Genomic DNA, 24,573 nt, shown 5'->3' with positions numbered 1-24,573 from the left:
AAATGTTGAGAATAGTGGTTGAAGAAGAAGGCAGTGAAATTCTTCTGTTGTGAGTTGCTTCTGTTCTTGAGTTAATTTGGTGCTGAAGTATGGAGTAGAGCATAGTATTTGTCACATTGTCTGGAATGATGAGTTCAGCAGTCTGAGAAGGGAAAATGCATGAATTGTTACTATTCCAGTGTGGTAGGGAAGGTGATGCTGCCTGTCAGGGTTTTTTTTTTAAGTCTGAGTGAATACTGTCCTGTTTCAAATAAATGTATTTTATTTAAAAAATTTGCATTTTATGGCTAAAGCAAAATAAAAAGCAGATCATAAAGTATGTATTGTGAGATTGGTTTAGGAGAAAAGATGTCTGCAGAAGACCTAAAGTGGTGTTTTAGAAAGAAAAGTTCCTCTATGCATCAGTGAGTCAAATAACTGGGGGAAAAAAATCTCCAAAAAGGTGAAACAAAGCTAGCCTGCTATAGAAACAACCCAGCATCCCTCTCCATCTAGAAGTACTTGCTGTGTTAGGTCATAATATAATGAAAACAATTTTGTTTTGGAAATTATGGAAAATTGGAAGATTTTTGTCTTCAGTCAGAAGGATTTGTTTGTGCTTGTGTGCAGTATTTGGACATCCATACAAATTTTAAACATAAAGCCTGGGATTAGACAGAGTCCAGCTATGAAGCATGGACTCCAGCACAGGCTACGTTTATGACCCAAGGACATGATTAATATAAAGCTGCTTTCCAAAAGAGTTGAGGTTATTCCAGAAGATTGAGTCAGAAGTTGAAGATTTGACTGGAACTGTAGCTGTCCATCTGCAATTGTCTATATAAAAAACCTCTGTCACATTATGGATTCAAACTGGAAGTTGTACAAAATCTGGTCCAGAAAACTGACTTAAATGGGAAAGAAGGATGTGTGGAGTATTCAAATTGCTAGGAATACATTACACAATGAAAAGATTTAGCAGTCCTACACTGAAAATTTATTGGGATTATAAAGCAGTGAAAACATGTGTTCGATGGTTGGTTTGTGAGATATGTTGAGAATAAGGGAAGAAAAGGAAAGTTTTGTTTTGAGGTGTTTTTTTTTGTTGGGAGCATAATTTTGGGTGCGTTGCAGGTTTGCATCCAAGTGACAGCTTCAAGGAGCAGTGCACCATGTTATGTGTAATTCAATGATGAAATACATAGAAATATGATTTGTTTTTTATTATTTACTTACTAAAGTATTCATTTCCACTGGAGAATATGGAAATGATTAATTTGCCTTGAAATAGGAAAATTAAAATTCTTTAATCCAGTGAGGTGAGTAAATTATGTGGGAAATGTTTGTATCATGTGCTTCTGATAATTATATGTGGCTTAATTTTTTTTTTTTTAATTCTTTATTGCCTCAAATCTGTCATACTAGTGAAATGTCAGTTTTTCTCATGGAAGATCTGTTAAGCTGCTGTTCTTTGTTGACGAGCTCTTGTGGTAGAGCACTTTCATGTCCTGCTATACTACCAGCATTTTATCACTCTTCAGAGCATAATCACTGCTTTTTCTTAAAGCCTTCTTGAATAGGGAACTAATAATAAATTATTGTAATACTATATAATTATATGAACATGTTATAATTATTACTCTAATAAATGCTCTTATTAGTGGAAGCAAACCCAATTGGAAATATTTTATTACTACAGTGTTTGACCCTTCCCTTCTAAGAATTCAGAAGGCAACGTATTACACTTCCTAGCATATCATACATGTTCTGCTTGGCATTTTGAAATTTTTTTAAAATGGCTATGAATGAATGAGTGATTTGATGAAGGGCATGGTGAAACACAAGTGTTTAATTAAGACAGTTGTAGAATTTATAAAACTTAGGATTTATGCAGAGAGGACATTAATTTTGAAATATGGGAAGTAAAAGAGAAAGAAACTCTCATCAGGCCGTACTGACAAACTCCTGGGTGACTTAACAATAAGTCACAATATAATAAATAAGTCACAAATAATATAACAATAATTGTTAAACATAACAATTATGGTAGTGTCAGACTTCAGCTTTGCAGAGTGTGGTGGATGTTTTCTCTTGTAACTCATGTCACTTGGTAATGGCTCTGTATTCAGTTGGAATGGCATAGGGGGAATATCCTGATGGATCTCAGGGGCTTAAGGGAAGCTGGGCCAGAGGATCAGGTAGCTTTTAGTTTCTGAATGGATTTGAATCTGAGGTGAGAAATCCATTGGGTTTTCATTTGTGAAGTAGCCTGCATTTTCTTGCCTGTAATTTTGCATGTCTATTTTGAACTGTGCTTAAGCAGTTAAAACTACTTAAAATATGCTTAAGTGGTAATTTTCTACCTTACCTCTAGATGGACTCTTTTAAAGAGTAACAGTTGTTTCAAAATTTCTCTATAGCACAAATTTTTTGTGTGAGAAGTACGACGTAACTGGGCTCTACCACCTTCTGCCTGACTGTTCTCTAAAGAGTATGCTTGTTGTCATCACTGGTATCTGAGACTTAATTACAGAAATATGATGTCATGGGTAAATGTGAGCAAGGCCAGTAGAGAAATAAGGATGAGGTGGCAAGATGAATCAGTTGTAGAGAGGTTAGTGCTGTTATTTCCCTGGTAGGCAGAACAAATGACTTTTAGAAGTTAAGAGATCTCTGTCCTTTTGATTCAGCCACACAGTGCTTCTAAAATGGGACACGTACCCTTCTCTTCTGTTCTGCTTTATATGTGTAATTCTTTTCGATCCTCAGTTAATGAAAGACTCTGGTCTTCATTTCTTCTGTGTTTTTGTGATGGTCTGAATTGGGTCATCATTTGGTCTGTGATGCGAGAAAATATTTTTGAAAGCTGCTCCTGTTTTTCCTATCTCTTTGTGTTCCTCCCTCCTCCACCTCCTTTGTATGAAGCCTTGCACTGCTTGATTTGACATTTAATTCCTTATTCCTTCTCTTGCCTTTTTCTATCCTTTTAGCAGTTTTCAAAGTGTATTATCTCCCTGCTTCTTTTGTGAGGCTATAGTTGTCTGTGAAGTTTATTCTTGTCTTTTTCTGTGATACCACTGTATGAAAGGTGAAGAGGGGACTTGCACATCAAACCATAATCTTTGGAAAGGAAATGCTTGATTCTGTGTGATGTGGTGTCATGGCCAAAATGCTTGTGAAAAGTTCCTGGTTCTTTTGGGACAAGAAAGAAGGCAGGGTACTGAGGGTAATATGAAGGCTTGTGAGAACTGGTTACCTTTTTCTTTCTTAAAAGTACTGCTTGATTTCTAAATTGTTTGCTTTTACAGGCTTCCAAGACATCATCACAAATAACCTAAGGTACAAGGCCAGTGATAATCTGTTTTTCTGAGACTGGACATAAAATAGGTTGTGGTTGGTTAGAAATCTAGTTAATACTACTGCTGTAGCAGTGATAACAAGAATGTGGAAGGATGCCGTCTCTGCATTTGGGAATTTGCAGAAGTTGCTGCTGTCTGCTGTCATTATGCTGGTAAAGGTATATTCTGTACTCGAATGGCTGGTTTCCTTCCCTGGGGTAGCTTTAAGCCAATGCAAAGCCCATTTTTGTGGAGCTTACAGTCATTCTGGGAGTGCTTGGCTGGTCTAGCATGCAGAAGTTTCTGAGCCGAAGTGCTCGTAGTGTTTATGTAACTTAATAGATTCTGTTCTAATAGACTCAGAGGAACTTTTTTCTCAGAATCCTTTGGTCTTAATAGGAGAAGAAGATACTTGCTTGCCTCTCTTTTTCTTTCCTTTTTTTTTCCTCCTCTAGCTGTTGTTACTCCTTTTGTTAGTTGTAGAGCTGTATTTTAGTAACCACAATGTTGATTTCCAAGGTAGTAATCAATTAAAAAATGGCCAAATAACAAAAGCTGAAATAAATTATTTGTACCTGAACAATAAAAGGACAGTGAAATTATAATGAGGATGGCACAGGCTCGGAAAGAACATCACTGCATATAAAGTCTAGTCTTGTTTGCTGAGCTCAGAGATGATGGGGAAAAGTGTTAGCTCTAGGGTCAAGCGACTGTGTAATTTTCTCAGGGGCGTGGCATCACTTCTGTCCAGTGCTCTGCTTTTTCTCTTGAGTATGTAACAGATGTTCCCAAAATATCTGGAAAAATGAGAATGAGCAAAATTAAAATTTACAATGAAATATGCAAGTCTGACTTTAAAAAAAAAATGTTTTCCAATTCTGCTGTTTTCCCCTGCAGTTAAGCACATCGTTTTTTCCTACTAAGCAACCTGGAGAGAAAAAATGCATTTTAAGTGGAAGAGTAGTATTGTAAAGTCATTTAAAAGTCAAACACACCAGGAAGGTTATGAACTGGTACAATACAAGTCAGTAAGGTAATCTGAAATTTTGGCAGTTTCCTTTCAGGGTATCCTTATTTTTAACGCTGCTATTGGAAATGTGGTTGTCATTCAGCTTGCCACTCCTCTAGTCCTTCTTTGTGTTGAAGATAACCTGCAGAGGGAGGGTGAAGTGATATGCTGCTACGTGATTACAAAAGGGAGGCTTTCCATTTGTTTCTTGAGGAAAAGGATGCAGAAGTGCTTGCAGGAGATGGAGTCAGGGCACAAGTGAAGGATGCGGTGGTGCAATAGCTTAAAATTCTTTGGGACAGAATTGTTAATCTGTAACAATTGAAAGCGAATTTGATCTTTGCTCGGATGTGAAGGCAGTGGCAGTAGAGAGTTAAGCATAACTGCAGCAAAGGAAGGGGTCCCAAGCAAAATGTCTGAAAATTGTCTGTAAATCTTAGACAATAACTGCTTGCATCATGTCCAGGCTTATTTAGCGTGAATAAAGAGAGGAGCAGACCACCACCAATAATTGCAGGCTGTGAAGATAATCCTGGAAATGTTCTGTGATGGGAAAGGTTAATTAGAGATGTTCTGCATATGCGGATATTTTGAAGGAGCTAAGACAGAATGTGGTAACTTGAGCAAATTTGGGATATACAAAGCTACAGAAGTCTGAATAACCACAGTTTCTGGAATATTGTCCACAAATTCATATGACTTGTAGTAATCTTATCTTAGAGGAACAATCACAAATAGTGTGTATTACAAATGCTCATGTTAGTGGGATTAACCAGATTGTTAGGGGTGGTTTTTCAGAAGCAGCTGGGGGGGATAACCTGCATTTATGTGATCTTTGCTCTAGTCTGTTGAGGGTTGTAGTAGGCTGACCTTCATGTGAGCCGAGAGGTTGCTGTATGTTCCCTCTTGGTCAAGGGTTAGTGTTAAATAATTGTTCTGTGTAATAGCATAGAAGATTTCCAGGGGGAAATGAAATTTAGGATCTGTGCTGTTGGTAAAGATGGGTTTATTTGTGGAAAAAAAGAAATATTTTCAACTCTTGAGGCTGACACACCAACTTTGAAATATCTTCACTTTCATTTAGTGCACTTGGGCAACCCAGTTAGTTTATTTTTTGTTTGTATGATCTTTCAGTCCTAGGTGTTGGCTTATTGTGAAATGGCATGTGTTATGAATAGAAGAATAGATCACCTACCCCCGAAAAGACTAATAATAGTACCTTATGGAATTGTAACTACAAAAATTACCTTAACCTCATTTGTTTATTTATGATCTTGATTTAAGATCAATTTGTGCCCTTTGTTGGGTAAATGCATGAAATGCTTCCGTGGAAATACTGTATGACTGTAATTTCTTTCAACAGGTACTTTGTGCTGGATTTTGAGACGGGGATTCTGCAGTATTTCATGAATGAACAAACTAAAAACCAGAGCCCAAAGCCACGAGGAGCCTTGTCTTTAGCTGGAGCTATAATATCTCCCAGTGATGAAGCGCCACACATGCTGGTGGTCTACTCTGCTAATGGAGAGATGTACAAGTTAAGAGGTACAGTGCTGCTCACAGTGCCTGCTGAATTGTTCTTCTCTTCCACTCCCACTTCTGCATCTCTTCTCTCATGTCTCATTTCTCTTTTGCTTCCCTGTGCTGTCAGAAAGTAGTGGCTATACAGCTCTTATTACATAGTTTATTTTCAAACACGGTGGAGGAGTAATCTGGAGTGAAGTACACGTGACTTTAAAATATATAGACTTTCAGGGCTGGAAGGTACTTCAAGGTGGCTTCTGTAATCAGTTACTGTGGCATTTTCATTGAATGCTGTATCTTGTTTGCTTCCAAAACAAAAAAGGAAGGAAAAAAAAATAGCAGTGTTCTGATTTTAAGGTATTTTCAGTATGTTTGATTGATCATGATGCTTCCAAATCAAACTAATTCATAAAAAAAAGCTGTTATTTAAAAAAAAACAAGATACATAATTCAGTATAACAGAAGTATTCTTAGTTTTATTCTGACCACAGTTTATCAGTTGTCCAGCAGAACTGAGCATGGAGGAGTCCCCTGTGGTACAGTGTGTTGCTCTTTCATACACAGAACTGAATTAAGAAACAACCAGGGAGAATTTCTGTAAAAATGCTTTGAAAGTTGCCCAGCTAGAAATCATGAACATTTGTTGTTTCATTATGCTTTTCCAATCACTTGAAATTATCAAATGCTTACAATATGCTGCTTTTAATTTAATGATGTCTGTGAATTTGATTAAAATCAGTAAACAATTTTTATACTGAGTCAATAACCATTAAAATACTCAATAGCAGAGGAAGAGAGAGAAAATATTTACTGAAATTATCAGCTCTGTATTGCCATTCTTAATGATGATTCCTGCAGTAGTTTAAGAAAAAAAGAAAAGCCTCTCTCCTAAACAGGCTTACTATATTACGTAGGAGCCATCTGAGAGCAGACAAACTCTTCAATAATTTTTAAAGCTGCTTTTTAAAGATGTGTGCGGGAAATTCCTGTGTCTTTAAGTTGCATGTGAATGACATGGGTTTAGAGAGAGATTTAGTTGAACTCCATTAAAAGAGAAGCCCTTAAGTATCTGGGGAACTGGTAGCTTGTCTCGTAACTGATTGATAACCTGAGTGTAGAGCTTTTATGGATTTAAATTCTGTGATGTGGCCCTTGCCCTTCACAAAGACAGGCAAGTAAAACAAAAGTGGATGAAAAATTTTGAACAAAAATGTGTTCTTGAGGTAGGTAGTTTTGCTTTTGCTAACATATGGAGGAGCTAACTATGAAGAAAGCTTATAAGCTTATTTCTTCCAACTGGCCTTTTAACTCACAGGTTTAGATGTGTTGCACTGAAAAACTTAAGTGTACTTATGTAGCATAAATTTGGATTTATACTGCATCCTAATTAATAATTAATCTTTCCTCCTCTGCCCTGCTCTGTCACCTCTTGTGCAAAAGAATATTGATTTATGTGTGATTGCCTGCGTTTTCTTGTTTCTGTTCTAGCTGCTGATGCAAAGGAGAAACAGTACTGGATAACTCAGCTTCGATCCTGTGCCAAACATCACAAGGAAAGTGATTCTAAGGTAAATAATTAAGAGTGAGAAGTAACTATTATGTTTTAAGTGGAGTAGGTGAAGAACAGCATAGCTTGGATGATTGGCTGCTGTAATTAGTGGGTTGATGTTCAGAGGGTTTTGAGTAAAAGCAGCAAGTTGTCATTTGTCACTAACTGGAGCAGGATAAGTCAGTTTGGGTGATCCTAATAAATAAACATTTTCCTATATATGACAAATAAGTGAAGTGCATAGTTAACTGAGTGGCTGAATCAACCATTTATTAATAAATACTATATGATGTCCTGATTAGTATTTAAAAATTAACTAATACAGTTTTATTTAATTTTATGCAACTTAGTGACTTTTATTATAGGAAGCTTCAGATAGATGTTAGCAGCAGTCAGTCTTCATCTTCTTTACTAAATTGGAAAGAGCTCATCATATGAAGAGTTATGTTATTTACTTCTCTTTGGAACTAATTGTCCACAATTTTTGTCCTCAAACAGCTAAATATTTTGGGCAGGTAAAAAGACCAACTGTGTAGACTTGAAAGATAGCAAAATGATGGGTTGAGGCTGTCTCCAACATCCAAGTAAAAATTGTATGAATTGTGGTACAAATAAAACCCTTTTTGACGGAGAATTAAGTAGCTGGATTATTTCAGTACTTTTAAAATTCTTACACAGTGGAATTCAATATCGTTTTTATATGGATGTGGCCCAGTACTACTCAGAAAGGTGCAACTCTACTTGATCAGGGTACTCTTACAGCTGCTGTTGGTTTGCAGCTCCTGTGCCAGATAATGATGCCAACTTTTTATACTCAATTGCCAGCAAGGAATTATTCCTCAGTATGTTTTCTGGTCACTTCTTAAATGCATTTAAATGTTTAGCATCTATAATTTAACTGTGATGAGGTGGTAAAACTGCTCTTCAGTATATATGATATTGGAGACTTGTGCAATGGCATACTGATTCTTATGCTTCTACACTCTATTAATTTTCATAATATTTCTTAAAACTGGTTGTATTTTTATGCCTTTCCTGCTTGTGATAAATTATTCTATTTTAATAGCAAAATCTCATTTAGAATAGCAGTAATTTAGTTGAAGCTGATCTTTGTGGAACTGAAGTTGGGATCATATTTCCTCTTTAGGTAAAAACTGTTAAACTTAGCAGTAATTTCTGTTCAGACTATCTTTCCATGTTGAGCTCCTCCAATAGGAGTAGTATCTGCATATTTTGTTCTGAATTAATTTGTGTGTCAAGAGAAAAATCTTGGTGTTACAACAGTGAAAGTAAACAGCAATTAGTAGTGATCCAAAGAAAGCAAACAAAATTTTAGAAATTATCAAGAAAAAGAAGGACTAATACTTAGATTGCTCTAACTCTCTCAAATACTTGTAATGAATACTTTTATCAGTTCCCTTCCATCTCTGAAATGAAAAATTGGAGTGGAGATAATGAAGTACTTTTCGTCATATTTGTTATTCTTCTGTACAGGATGAACTCTGTGTGATGAGATTTGACTTCATTGTAGTCTTTTTCTGGTGATGAGAATGGAAAGGGCAAATCAGTATAGTTAGTGCTCTGCAATGGCTGAATAAGAAGTATTTGTTTAACTGTTAATAATAATATTGGTATGGGGAGCCTCAAAGAAAAGAAGTTAAACTCCTTTTGAAAACTCTTTTTGAAAAAAAAAAAAAAAAAAGCACCAAAAGGACATGAATAGAAAGTGGAGAATATTTTGGGATGCTTTGGATGCCAAAAGTGTTTAGAGATTTGAAAAGTATTTGAAAAGCAAAATTTTATTAGAAAGTCTTGACTAAATGAGTGGGAGGCTAGTAAATACAAAGCCCGTTTCTGCCACAGAAGATCTAAGGCACAACTCTTGGAAACAGGAAGGCTTTAGAATGGGGAGTATCTCACAGGACTACTTGTATTCTTGCATAGTGACCAACAATGCTGTGGTTTGCTCCTTGTTCCTATGCTCATTGTGCAAGAAAATAAAAGTATTTCCTTATCTGAGGCGTGTTGGACATGTAGCAGAGGAACTAAATGGAAGAGTATTTCAGATAGTAGGAAGAGGGTTCTTGAATTTTTCTTGAAGACTAGTGAGTTACAGAAACTTGGCATAGGAAGTTGGAGTATAGATGTCTTCTCGAATAGATATGTTTAAATTAGCTTGAATCTGTTGAGTATAAAACAGAAATGCTGAAGAAGACTATACTTCTTAGTTCTGTGTTACAAATCAGGCTAGGTCACTTTTCACTTGAAATGTTTGTTAGTGAAGCACTTTTAATTCTCTGCTTTTGTAAGCCACAGAGCAAATAGAGAATATCTATCTTCTGTATTTTTAAACTTAACAGTCCAGACAATAAAATGTCCAAAATTTATGTGCTTCAGATGAGACCACTGGTGACTCTGGTTCTTATTCAAGAAGTGGACTGTACTTGAAGCAATTTTGTGCTTACCTATTCCTAGAAACTTTTCTTGTGACAAGATTTATCTCTTGTTTTTAATATGCTTTTTTCCTTTCCCCCCTCCTATCTTCTCAGTATTAGAGTATTAACTGAGAATAATATTTTACCTGGCTTTAGCATTGTATATAGTGTGAACTTGAATTTCATCTACAAATAAGATTTTAAATTTCTCTCTGCTTTTCTGTATAAAAGGAAGGGATCAAAAGCTTGAATGCTACAATAATTAGACTTCGGAGATCAGGTATCATTTGCAAGGTAGCAATTCTTTGCAGAAATTCCAGAAACTAGAACAAAAAAAAAAAAAAAGGCATTTATATTCCTTTTCTTTTCCTCAAAGTTCCTTACTTCATATCCACTGCCTGGTAGGAAGTAGGAGAAGCAAGAACTGCTTCATTTCATTGTGATGCTTTTTTTCTTTCTCTTGTAGATGATGGTACTTTATACTAAATGATTATTTGCATGGGAGTGGAAACATGCTCTTTAAAATGTTTTAAATTTACATAAAATAGCATTCTGCTATTTTTAGCCACCTTACTGTTTCAGCTTAGGGTCTGGAATTACATAGGAAGGTCTGTAATGACACAGAGATACTGACACACAGAGATGTTTGACTTACTTTTGCGTAATCGAGGACTTCACAAAAATCTGTATTTTTGGGTTTTGTTGGATAGCTCTACCATTGAAAGGACTGTCATTATGTGATTTGTTATTCTGCTGTCAGCAAGGTTGGATCTCTTTATTCCTTCCTCTCTGTATAATTTATACTCTGTAGTAAGTGGAAACTGCCAGTTATCTGTCTCTCATCATGCTGTTATAAGCAGGCAGATATTCATGTGTTCTGAGCTTCTGGAGTTTGAACAGAATCCAAGCTCTGTCTCCGCTGGGAACATCATCTGGAAATTTGGAGTCTGAGTGTTTGCTCCTAGCTTCTGCTGCAGCTTAAATTCACCTTTTTCATAGGAATACTGAGATGCAGAAATTTCTAGCTGTTCTTTAGGAGTCATACTTGAATGTAGGTAGAATGGGAAGTGAAAAATATGCAGTGAGTGGTATATATTATGTTATGCAAGTGGGACATAGTTTAAATGTGAAAAAAATCCTATAATGGGATAACCAGGCAAGCAGTGGGAGGGTTCTCAAGCATACCAGTGAAGTAACTTAGCGACAGGTCATTCATACTGGAGAGAGAACACATTTTTAAAGTATTGAATAGATATTGTTGGACAGGAATTTGTAGAAAAACATGCTAACTTGGAGGATGTTTTTCAAAGCTGAAGCTATGTCACTGTTTCTGTGAAATACTCAGAGAAGAGCATTCCTTCTTGCTGCACTGGATCTAGATTAGCATTAGTTTCCTTTCTTTTTCACAGCTACTGCCTGCTTCAAAGTGCTACTGAATGACTTGCTGTCATGACTGTTTCTAAAACTTCAGCTGGGGATTGGAGTGGTGGAGGAAATTAAATAGTGAAGTGATTGAAAAAAGAAAGAAAAGGTTGTATACTAAACACTAAATTTAGTTGCATCCTAATGAATGGTCCAAAGGTGAGCGGTACAGTTAATGAGAGGATGTAACACAAGCTAAATCTCTGACTTTGTTTTAATTAAATTTTACATGGTAATGATAAAAAAAAAAAAAAAACAGTAAAAGAAAAGTGTTCTCTGGCAAATAATTCCCATGCTGTCAGATAGTCTTAATGTTCTTGGTATTCCCATACAAGTCTCATTTCATTTAATTACAGATTGTTCAACCTCCATAAGTGTAAATCAACTCTATTGGAAGAAATCTTCTCTGGATAGGATTGCTGGTTCTTTTAGACTATTCCAAGTGAATATTTTGTACAAGCTCTAATTAAAACATTATTCAAATTTGAATTCAGTGATATAAAATGCTTTCAAGAAGGAGAAGGCTTATGCATAATTTCTGTGGTAACTTCCAAGAATAATTTTGTATCCAGAAATTATCACAAGCTTTTTAGTCCTTCTGTTTCATCCTCCTTTTTTCTTGACTGTTTAATGATGGTGGCTGTAAAAGCAGTACTGCAAACAAACACAGGTTTTAAAAACAGCTCTTAATGCCAGTGTGTGGATTGGTTGCTGGATTTGCATATAACCCTTGTATATCTCAGTGTGTCTGTATCAGGAATGTGACAGGGAACAGAACCTTTATCTTGTGAACTCACTTCTGTGCTCAGATGGTAACTTTCAGCTTAGGTCTGTGTTAGAATAAGGAGACAGACTCCATTGTTTTAGGTTTTTGATTTTGAGCTGCACAGTGAGCTAGCTGCTTAAAATTGGATGGTGTGGATTCATCTTTAAGCTGAACTCATTTGCTGATTCCTTGCAGTAAATTGTAATCCAATTCCCTTCCTTCTGCTGCCACCTTTTGTGTGGGTTTTGTCATGCTTCCACCTGGGCGTCAAAAGTAGAAAAAATGGCATCCTATTAAAAAGATCTTAGCTCTCTGACCAGCTCTCTGAGGAATGTGTGCCTCTGTCTCTAGTTCTCTACTGGGTTACCTCCCTGGGGTAATGGTGGGGAAAAAAAGTCCAAACTGGCCCCTGACAAGTGTCAACTGCAGTAGCAGTTTGGCTATAATGTGAAACAGCACCTGCAGTAATGCCTCAAATGTAACACTTTTATCTAATTGTTATGAGGCAGATGTGTAATTGTTCTCCACAGCTGGAAGAATGACTGTCATGGATATTTGGTTTTATCAGGTTTCTTTTTGCTTTAGTAATGAATGGCTACAGAGATACTTTTACATTTTAAAGTGGATCATTGGCTGGGTATTTTTAACATCTGCATGATAACTTTTCATAAAGCCAAATTGGTGAAAATTTCAAGTCCTTTTCAGTGTTGTTTTGGTTCTTCTGTGCATGTCAAATTGCTTTGCTTCTTGAGCTTCAAGTGTTCCCTCTGTTGGTATGCTTGTCTGCTTCCTCTTCTCGTCCCTGACCTATGGAAGTCAACTGAAGAATGGCACTCCTAATTAAAATGTACACTCAAATCCTTACAGTAGTGAGGCTGATAGGGAAGCAGTGCTTGGCTGTGATAGTTGTGTGTTTGGCATCTTTTTTCCTCCCTTTGGAAGCTTCATGAAAATAAAGAGTTGCTCACTGCTTCTAAAATCTTTCTACAGAAATGGAGGATTTAATTTTCAATTTAGGATTGAACATGCTCAAATGATTCTTGATGAAGAAAAGATTTTATGATAGAATGATTATCATAGTCTCTTGCTGAAAAAAAAGACATATATTGCCTTACTGAAGATCATGAAGCACTATGATATTCTATCAGAAAAGTTAGTACCATAGACAGTGCTTGACAGAAATGTGCAAAATATTATAAGCTGGTCCTTGTGCAGTGCTGAAGTTTGGATGTTATGTAGATTCTGTCATTTGCATTTTAATATTTGTGAATGATTATAATGTAAATGAAGCAGAACTGTGTCTAGGTTTATCTTTTATCAGTGTTTGTTTACTTAGGATGCATTGGAAAAGAAGTAGATGGGAATTAAACCACTGAATGGTGATGTCTCAACATTGTAATTACTTTCTGATCGCGTGTGACTTCCCATAATTCCCAAGCTGCATGCAGGGATTGGTTTTCTGTGCTGTATATGTGCAGAGGAGTAAAGGAGTGTCATTTCGGTAATTATTATTCAGAGAAAAACATCTGTGGCACAGTGCCTGTGAAAATGATGATTATCAACCATAAGCAGATATGACAATTCACTTCAGAAATTATTTTATTGATCTCTGGAAAATTGCATTTACTTTCCAAAATAAACAAAATTGTTTGCTTCTGGTAAGTGGTGAAAAACACTTCAGTTTCTTTGTGAACTGGAAGGGCAATCTCCTGGGAGAATGAGTCATGAAAACATGAGTATAGTTTAAACTTACTGTTCTGCAATTCCATTATTTTAATTGTTCGGATTTTTGATATCCAAATGGAAGCAGTCATTATATGCTTTTTAATCTTGGGGATGGACAGGCTATTAAAAAAAATCTTAAACCAAGTCTGTTTTAGCTAAGCATACTTTAGCTAGCTTTAGGTCATAAAACCCATATGAATGCAAGTTACAAATTAATCTTGTATTAGCTTCTTTATTATTCTTTTATTGGTTTCATTTTATTAGCAGGTGAAATGTTGGTGCAATGGTAAGGTGTAGCCTCAGGAAAGAAAATTTGCAGTCCTTTTGGGATGCTTCAGCCTGTGGATTTCTTGACTCATTATTGGCACTGTGCATTACTAATGTTGAAGAGCTTACATTTTCCTTTCATCAGACTTTTCACTCTCTTTTTATTTATTTAGTTGCAAGCCAGAAAGCAGTGAGACCAGAGAAAATTGGATATGATAATAATTAGAGGGGCAGATCAGTCATATGAGCAGTGCTGAGGGAAGAGCAAGGATTAGGCATAAAGGCCTATCAGTTACTGTCATTGCTTTGATTTCCCGTGAGAGTGACTTTAATGGCTGTTGTAGTATCATTTATAATTAGAGTGCTTTTAGCAGTGGAAAACTTCACACGGGTTTTCATGTTTTAACAGAAATGTAAAATCCTGATTTTTGCACAGCTGTGTGTCAAAATGCAAAAAGAATGCTTGTCATTCCCAGTGTTGAATCTCAAGAAATTCTGCAAAAGAGGAGACAAGTATTTGGCTGGGACATAGGTGTTGACAATGTGCTGTAAAATTCAAAAGTGCCTGAGGGGTTGAGTGTGCAGTTCCTGGAGAGTCCTCTTCTGGCAGTGACAGGAAGAAGCTGTCAGAAGGAATTGGATGCTTCCCCCATTTTCTTGGATGCAGCAGGCACAATATTCTTCTGCTGTTCTCTGTGGCAGTGGAGGAGGGGAGTCCAACTTGAAAAGGTTTTGAGTGGTTCCAAAAACTGCCTCCTGCAGGCATTCACATGCATGTGTGACTGATTTTTCAAGTTTTAAGTTGCAAATTTTTATGTTTGTCACGGAGCCTTGCCTACAGATAGCTTCATGGATAGCCAGAGGTCCTGGTGCTGAGCTCATTTAAAGTTTGTATGTTACAGGTGCCCTCTAAAGAATAATACCAAATTTAAGTGCTGGAGTATTTGTGCTGTGGGCTGGTGGAATTTTCTGGCACGTGGTTTGGAAATGTTGGGTCACTATAGATGGATGAAGGGTGTAAAGGGACAGAAAACAAAGAGGTGAGGAGAGCTTGCTTATAGACCTGCAGGAGCTGCTCACGGACCAATGTATTTAAGCTCTGATGCTTGGCACAGACCATGTATGTGTGAATTCCAGATTGCCAGTCTCCCTGACTGGATGAGCTACATAGGACTGGAGACTCTTCTGTGCTGCAAGGGGAAGCAGAGGGCTCTAGGAGACTCACTGGCAGAGGTGGTCTCTCCCTGGAGATCACAAAGCTCCATGCCTTGCCCTGCAGCAGAGCTGAGTGTCAGGCACACCAGGCAGTGGATCCATGGGCAGCCCTTGCCAGGCTGTGTGCTTGTGTATGTAGGGACTTGGGTTTACCTAATGTCCCTGTAGCAGGACAGACTTCTTGAGCACCACCCACTACTGAAACTAGTGATAGGCTGTTTTTTTCTGATTTTTCTCTCCTGCTCTACTGAGCCCCAAACTCCATGCCCTAAATGACTGTTCACCAGAAGGTGCTGTGAGCTGCTGCATACCTTGGCAAAACTTAGGAAAAGCCATCTTAAATGCACTGTGGTCCCACAGTCTGAACTAGTGCATGGATTTTTCCATATGTTTTGTGTTAACTTCTGTTATGTGCAGAAGAAAAAGAAAATCAAGAAAATCAAAACACAGTAAAACTTTACCTCTCACAGAATATTGTTTTCTTTTAAGTGAATCTAATGGGAAAACTTAGTTCTACTTTGCTGCTGTTTGTCCGAATCTTAGGATCTGTTTAGCTATATGAAAGTAGCAGATGTATATTTTTATTATTGTGATAGTGTGATACTAAAATATCAGTGAATCTCAAAAGATTTAATTTTAAAACAAAAATAACTTTTATTAACCTAAACGAGAAGTTGATTTTTCAATTAAAAAAATGAAATTATCTAGTTCTTCCTCTACACCCTAAATTTAGTTTAGAAGGTATTCTGATACTAGTCAGTTTGAAAAACAAACATTAGTGAAATATATTCCACTCTTATATACTAGGAATACCCTTCTTCTGTGGAATATATGTTTGAAAAAGGAAATCCCCTTCTTTCTCCCAAATACCTTTTCCTTTGGCTCTTATTTTAATTGTAGTTATATCTAAGCCATGCTCTTTCAAATGGAAGATGAATTATGAACCTGGCAACCTTCTGTGCCCTTCTGACAAATTACACTTCATGCTGCTTTTTTGCCTTAGAGTCAAATCTGGTTTTAATGCAGATTTTTAAAATTGTGATTTATCAGCCAGGGTGGATAATTTTTTAAAAGATACTTATTATTGTAATCTTATTGGCCACGGTAGCAAAGAATATATTCATTTCAAAAACAGTCAGACCATCATTCTTGGAAGCATTTGTAAATGTTAAATCCAGGGCAATGGAATAATAATTATTTCCATGAGATTAGTAGCTCTTTGCACACTGTCAATGTGATAACCCATTTTTTAAACCTTCAAAAAGTCTAAAGTCTGTTTTATGTGGCAGTGGCAGAGGGATTGTGTTACTTGATTCACTCCTTCTCCTTGGCAGTGCCAAATAACCTGCCTTGTCCTTTACAGTCAGTGTGGTGGTAACATAAGGCCTGACTTCAGTTGCAGTGCTAGTTGGAACCTGTTCACCTTGGTTTGAAGATTACCACAGAGTTGCAAAAAGTGACATGGAAGGTATAAGAAGAGAGATTATGCCCAAGGAGTACTTTTGTGTAGGAATATTTTTGTGTAGCAGGTTCAAGAGAGGTACCTCATGTTGATGGTGACTGCCTTAGCAATGTTGTAGGTTGCCATTGCTATTTGTGCAGGTTTTGAAGGAGAGGTGGAAGGTGTTTTACTCATGGGGCTGTGTAATTTCTTCACTGTTTTAAAGTGCAACTTAATGTTACTCTCTGAATTGGTTCGTGTTTCATGAGGTCAAAGTTACTCTGTTTCAGTTTTAACCTTACAGATGCAATCAACAGTTCAAATAGAAGGGAAAAGCTTCTTTATATTGCAATTTTATACGTGATGTCCCATGGTGATCTGGTGCCCAGCTGAGCTTGACTGAGAATTGGTGTCCTGTAGACCTCCAGGATAACTTGAGTTTGAGGTCTGCGGAGAGCAAATTGAGATAGCATCACTGACAGATGGGTTAGATAAAAACCGAATGTCCTGACTGATTTTGTAGGTTGTATGTTAAAAGTATTCATACTGCAAATACTACTGGAGATTTATTTCTGGCCTTTTTTTGTATACTGGGTTTATCCCAAGCTTATCCCAATTCCAAAATGTGTTGATTTCTTTAAGACATGTTTTGTGTAGAATGTTAATGTTTAATTGGTGTGTGGATTGGCCTTGCCAAAATTGAACCTCCTCTGATGTTGAGAACAATACTACACTGTTTCAGAAGTTTATCAAATGAAAGTGTTAAGATTTTTTTCTTCCTTGCTGTTCACACCAGTTTGGTGAATTGTAGGTCAATGGCTTCATGAAAAATATTTGTATTGGCATTGTTGTTACTCTGTCTGCAAAATCTCTCCTAAGCTTTTCTAAAAAGTAGGATTGTAAGAACTAAGCAGCATATTATTCCGTAAGAATTTGTGAAGATATTTGCAAAGACCAATTTCAGGCACGCCAAGAAACAAAGGCAACAGCTCTAATGTTTCCAAGAACATCTCCTGAGCCATGCATATGGTTCAGAAGGAATAAATCAGTTACACCTCCAGATTTAGGTTTGTGAGAAAAGTAGAACAATGCAAATGTATAGCCTGAATTGTAAGTTTTTGCTTGTATAAAGGTTGCTAATATCACAATGCTGTTGCTTGTTCTAGAGCATCTCATCCTCACGAAGTAGAAGCTCATCTCTGCTGCCACCTGGGACAGCTAATTCTGCATCTCCCAGTGGCCAGAAATACATGAATCAAAGTGGGCCAACTGTTGTAACCATCACACATCACAAATCACCTGCAGCTGCTCGAAGAGCGAAGAGCCAGCGATCTGGTCAACTCCATGAAGTCCGAGAGGTAAGAGAAAAACATCTACTGTTTTGCTATAACTTAGAAGTGCTTATTTTGCTTCAGAATAAGCAACTGAGTCTGACAAATTAACGATTCTCTTTGTTTCCAACTTTATGACAGCTTTGTTTTGATCCCCTTGCTGTGCAAGAGGTGGGCTTTAGTTCTGGTTCAGCTTCAGGTCAGGTGTATACAGATTTTTTTATGCTGATGTTAAAATTAGTGTGTGCGCGTGCTTAAAAGTGAAGTAGATTGGCAACAGCTCCCAGGCTTTGCAGCGGTGTTGCAGGACTGGAGGAAAATCTCTTTGAAGCTGCGTGCAGCAATACCTTTCAGATCGGAAAGTGGGCCCTGAAGCGTTTAAATATAGCTGGAAAAAAACTACTTGAATAAGTCTGATGAATGTGTGAATGAAAGCTTAGCTCCCCACACTCAGCAGTTTGTTGCTATGCTGCTGTAGTCTTAACTTTGTGTCAAGTTTATATTGCTGGCCTTGCAGAGGAAAAATGGTTCGTCTGTATCAAATGCATGGAAACCAAAGAAGAAAGCTTGTTTCTTTTAAAGCCTGTTTGTACCAGTATTTAAGAAATTTAACTCATACCGATTTAACTCTGTCTTTCAGACAACAAAAATAGTACAGTTTTAAACTTAAATAGTATTGCAGATTTTCACAGAACACACTTTCATCTTTCGTCATCTTTTTTGCTTTGTCTTTCATGTTGAGAATTTGAATAAGTTCTTGGGATGTGCTCTGAATGAAGGCTTAAATTGCACATCCTGAGGAGGAATGCTTGTTTTTCTTCTAGTAAACATTAGAAATGAAGAACTGACTGTCTGAATGTCACCCACATTTTCTTTACATTAGAGAAAACATACATCTGTCTATTTTTTATAAAAATATCCTGTCTTTGTCTACCAATCATCTCCCCCAGGTTACTCCTAGCATGCGAAATGTATTTGCTCTCATAGGTTGAATTCAGAGTCCACCTTAAATCTATTAACAAAATCAACAGTGGGAGTAATTGCAATTTTGTCAAATGAAGCTGAGTAAGGCTGAAAGCTATTTGGAAGAGAGTATTAGTGTATGTGCTGATCATAATAAGTTGGGAAGGGAAAAAGCCATCAGTTGCAAAGAACACACCTGGAAGAAATAAATACTAACCTACAGTGAAACAATGAGTAAGAGGTCAGGTATCATCCCTGCAGAAAAGGCCAGTGAATTGCTGACTCACTTGTTTGTGGTGTATTGCAATGTGATGTCATTCCAAAAAAGGTAACTTCAGTCTGTAATGATGGAAGGTAATTATTTTGTTTTGCTTGATGCAAATGGTATCTCAGCTTCAGCAACACTTCCTTTTAGAGGGCTGCAATAATAATGAAAGAAACCCCTCAGATATTGAAGATACAGTAATGGCTGAAAGAAATGAGTGCTGTTCTGGGGAAAAGGTACTAAGATGTATGATGCATAAGCAAATTTCATAAGACAATATGTGAAGTTTACCTTTTAATGTGTTGGATATTTTGTATGTGTGTGCTGCTTCCTAAAGAACAGCATAACAGTGGAGAAATCAGACCTTCTACCCTCTTTCCCAGTTTTGTGTAAAAAGTGACTGCTTAACTAATGTTGTTTCTGTCTTATGAAAGGATAAGTCTGTTTCTTCCAGATTAAGGAAGGAGATTTTATTTCAACAGTATGCTCTGTGCACTTCCTTCTCTTCTCCCCCATTTTCCAGAGTGAATAAAATAGACTTGGGTATATGATACCTGTGTTTTCAGGAAATATCTTTGTTCCATGTATGAGTCAAGCAGTGACTGTTAGATCCACCCTCCCTTGTGAAATGTATCAATTAGGAGATATGTCCAGAGCCCCTCACAAAAGTGCGCATAAATCTGTTCTAGTCCTGTTTTTTTAATCTGAAACAATGAAACATAGGAGCTAAAAGTACAGTGAGAGAGAGTTAATCCTTTCCTCAATGCCCAAATCTTTGCTTTTTATTTGAAATTTTTTTTGTATGATCTGGATGAAGGGAAGAGACTGCAAAAGGATTATAGATTGATGTTAGTGTTCTCCTGATTGAACGATGCCATTGAAGCTTTGACAGGCAAATAAGTTTTTTTTAAATTGTTCTATAAATAGGACTGCATTAGCTAATTTTGCACCTTATAAATACAGTAGTTGAGTCAATGGAAAAAGTTGATCTGCTTCTGGAAAATGAGAGGAAGCATGTGTTTTAAATTTCACAACAATATTATGATATGGTAGTGCTACCGTGTTATATGAGAGGTCTTTGAAAAACAGTAGTGCTGCAAAAAGAGACATCCTTCACTTGGCATGTGTGGTGTTTGCTAGCTGGGACAATGGTCCTGAGCAAGTGCTGAACTCGCGATTGCGTCTCAATTCTGAACTTTCTTGATCTGGCCATATTATTTTGAAAAAAGTGAGGTGTATCTCCATGTTGTAAATAGGGCAGAATATGCTCCTATATTTTATATAATGCAAGATGTTCGGTACTACTTGATTGTCCTTTTCCCCCTCTTTTCACTTCATAATGAGAATAAACAAAACAGTAAGAACGACAAAAACAACAATGTTTCCTTCTGTGGTTTGTTCTGGTTGATTTAGTTTTTGTTGATTTGTTTGTTGATTTCTGGTTGATTTGTTCTGGTTGATTTTAGTTTTTTTTTGACAGGCTAGAGAATTTTAGCATGAAACTAATTGTAGCAAAGAGGTCTATTTAGCACCAAACTGATACACAAAATCGTAGTAAATACAACTGTCTAGGTCTGCAAAATGACACATGTAGTAAGTGTTTCCATTGTGAAATTGAAATTTCACCTATTTTCCAAATTTTGGTAAGTTAAAATTGAGTATAAGTATGGAGCTTTTGACTACTATAAAAAATTTATGTTTTAATACTTGCCCTACTTTTGTGTAGTGTTGAACTGAAAAGAAGCTCAGAAGCATTACTTTTCATCATAATGTAATTTTTTATTCTGTTTAATAGCTCTTAAATCAGATTTTTGCTTATATTAACTTGGTGTTAATAGTGCAGTCAACACTGATTTATGGAATGTTACATCAAAACTAAAATTAACTGTACATTAACTTGTGAGAAATGATCTGCATCATGTTGCACTTCATGCAGAATTATTAGAGATCCTACCTCTTTATTTGGACCGTAACTTAGCATTAAAGCGCTACTTGGAGCTAATTTTTTACTAAGTGATTTTATGGCAAACTAAGTCTCTGTGGTCTTGAAATTTAATTCTGTTTTTAAAACTGTGCATATTATTATCCTGTTAGAAATTTATGATTAGAGTTACGCTTTCAGATTTCTTTACTGTAGGTGGTTAAAATCAACTGGAAGGTTAAGCCAAGTGGCCGCATCATACTTCATATTAAATTTTAGCTGCCACTGAACTAAATAATAGTGACAGAATGGTCAGAACAATGTTTATTTTGGCTGAGTGTCTGACTCTTGTACAACCTCTGCCAGTGTTATCATTGTTGTTAAAGAATCAAGTGTGTGAAGATTTTGTAGTAATTGATAATAATTATTTACAGACATTTAGAGAAATAAAACTAAAAGAAGTCCAGAGAAATAGTTCTTCCCACAATTTTAAAAAGCCAGTGAAGGATTTTCTGATCACTTTGAAATGTGTTTGTTACAATTTTTGATACCCTGACTATCGACAGTATGGGTTTCTGAACATTTGGTACAGGGAGATCCAGATTTCACGGGGCCTCTACCAGTGTAACATCTCTTTTGAGTGCCAATTGGCAGTCCTAGAACTTGGAAAGGGCTTTTGGTAAGATGACAGTCCTACTGCTTCTTGCAAGTCCCTTTCCATATATAAACAGTTACTATTTGATTCCTGCAGGAATTATGCAGCTAAATGATAGTTCTTTGCTTCCTTCCTTAGAGTATGGGAAATCTAGGACTTGCACCTAGGGCTTCATGGAGTGAGGTTTAACAGCAATTTTGTGAGGCAGCAATTCTGTGTACTTATTGGGAGAAAGAGATTATTCTAAAACACTTCTGAGGATTTTTCAAGTGAGAAATGAATATCTTCAGGTCACTGTAATATTTGGATAGCAAAGTTAGGAACTGTGATTCCTTACTGTGAGCAAAAAAGGATGCTGTTGTGTGTGAAGTGTTTGTTGTGTCACAGAATTATAGCATTGCACAGGCAGCATTGTAGGTGACAAAGGAGATGTGGTACTTAAACCACTTGGGGAAGCATTAGGACTTGCAGGACTTTCACAGGTGTGAACTTTATGTGAAGATGTACACTAAACTGTGTGTTGATGTTAAAGCTTTGTAGTAAATGCTTAAGCTGGTAGTGGGGGAAATCTTGATAGTTTTTGACCTATGCCAAATTTTACTTTGCAGCTTTGAAAAAGTCAGGTTTTGCTTTTTATTTTCTTTGAAAACATGTGCTTGGAAAGGTCAATGGATAAGGTCTAATGTGAGTCCTATCAAAAAGAATGCTGTAGCTCTAGATATTTGGCATAGTGTTGAGGTTCTGTGGGGTTGTGCAATAAGGGTGCATGAAAAAAAATGGATTCAGCTCCTTGAACAGGACACCATGCTTAGACAGTGTGAAATATGCACAAAGAACATTTAAAAATCCTCTTAAGAATTTAAGTGTCTTTGAAAGTATGTGCCTAATTTTGTGTAAAATTACTTTGTATAAGTGGGGGGAAATGTTGTATATTAGATAATTGCTTTCACTGGCCGTTCTCGCCTTGATTTTGGAGTGCAAGAAGATGAGAGCTAGCTTTGTAACAAAGATGACCTTTAGGTATGCATGAGTAATAAATCAAATATTTGCTTTTGGGAGATGAAAATGATCTCATATCCACCTAAGGTATGGAGGTAGGATGGGCTGCTAAACTGTGCTAACTTCAGTCTTTCTGGCACTTTTTTTGGGCAGAGCTGATAACCTTGGACTGCAGCTACAATAGCACTGCTCAGGTCTGTGTTGCTGTGCCTTTGCTAGTCAGGTATAAAACTAGTTACCTGAAATCATATCCATTTTTCTTTCTAAATATGTTTTAGTATAAAAAGCTACTTTGTGGTGTTTTCTTTGTGGTAGCTTGTGGTTGATTCTTTTAACTAGTCTTCTTGCATTTCAAAACTCGTATAGTAAATACACTCTAGACAGATTTCTCAGTTGGAGTGACCAGGGCATTTCATCTCTCATAAGTACTGCAGAAAGTGTTTATACTGTTTCAGTTTTGAAATGCAAGTGTCCTGTATTCTGTTCATTTTAGGAAATAATACGGTGGTACAGTGAGTGGCAATTTTGGAAAAGGAAGGGAGAGAACACAGAGGAGTAGCCTTTGTTAGTTGCAGCTGTCTAGTTTTTCCTGGACTTGTATTTAAAATATCTTCCTCCAACCCCTCACTATACATAAGAAATTAGTAGAGGCTTATCCTATTGATCATCTTCTATCCAGTACATTGTAATATATACAAGATAAGTAGTCTTTAACTATAGGTGGATGCTAGTGAGAAAATGAGATATGTGACTGAGGAAGTTACATCCTCATAACACTGCATCTATACTTTATATGCATTTGTATGTATTACACTTCCATTTGTCTGCAAACTCACTGTCAGAAAATCTTCACTTTAATTATCTGGGTGGGAAAAACAGAAGAGTGTCTCCACTCTAAAACAGGTAATGTAAAAGTACTTGGAAAAAAAACTTAAACCAAAACCAGCTGTTTCTCAGAAAGCAATGGATACTTCTTGTCTTGGAGAAGAGTGAAGCAGAAGAAAAGACAGAAAATGTTTGTGTCAGTTTTGTGTCCGTTGAAGTCAATGCAAATGAATGAGGCCTTAAGCCTTAATTCAGTAGTTGATATTAATTTGGCACAGAACATGGTGATGTAAGTTATACTACAGCTACTACTATTTAACTGTGTTTAGACACACTTTTCGATTTGAGAAGTGTTGTAATACAAATTTGTGTTACAGGTACATTTAACAACTCAGTTGCAGTTGAGCTCGTTGACACCAAAAGGGTTGCTCCCAGTTGGGTTTCAACTGGAGCCATTATGATTTGTTTAGAGGTATTAATTCTGTAAAAGTATAAACCAGTTTCAAACCTAACATGAGGCCTAAAAGGGGCAGTTGCAGATGTTACCTTTGCACTTTCTTCTGAATTGGTGTTGGCCCCTGTTCTAGAAACCTGTGATACTTGAACAGTGTGAAAATACAAGTGTGAGCACACAGAAATGTTCTTCTGGCTGTACAGCAGTGTTTGTGTGATTGCCTGCCCTTCATCTCCTTAGAGAGAAAAACAGAATTGAGAGCATGTAGAACAGATGCAGTTACTTGGTGCCTTCTGTGGCGGTTTCTTTGGAAGCCGTTTATCTTGTCTATAGACATCTATTCTCTTACACCTGCTTATTCTATCTCAGGTTAGTCCTGCTAAGATCAATAGAAACATGTCGCCTAGGGGAGTAAATGGGATGCTTAAATCTCTACCAATGTCAGTCTAGTGTCTCCCAGAGTAGTAAATGTACATATGCTTATAAAAAT

At 36.7% G+C, this 24,573-nt stretch overlaps 1 protein-coding gene across 2 annotated transcripts in view; it reads left to right on the top strand.

The window, feature by feature from the left end:
- The window catches only part of OSBPL10 (oxysterol binding protein like 10), a 112,397-nt gene that overhangs the window by 25,405 nt on the left and 62,419 nt on the right, over positions 1-24,573 (top strand). For both annotated transcript variants that reach the window (XM_053950058.1, XM_053950069.1), the window contains exons 2-4: positions 5,690-5,871; positions 7,339-7,418; positions 17,837-18,028. In XM_053950058.1, the coding sequence (XP_053806033.1) occupies positions 5,690-5,871; positions 7,339-7,418; positions 17,837-18,028 (454 nt within the window). The remainder of the gene's footprint in view (positions 1-5,689; positions 5,872-7,338; positions 7,419-17,836; positions 18,029-24,573) is intronic.

Source organism: Vidua chalybeata, chromosome 1 (genome assembly GCF_026979565.1).
Source record: "Vidua chalybeata isolate OUT-0048 chromosome 1, bVidCha1 merged haplotype, whole genome shotgun sequence".
NCBI classification, from domain to species: domain Eukaryota; kingdom Metazoa; phylum Chordata; class Aves; order Passeriformes; family Viduidae; genus Vidua; species Vidua chalybeata.
The sequence above is the reverse complement of the archived record's forward strand: the minus strand, read 5'-3'. Positions and strand labels throughout refer to the sequence as shown.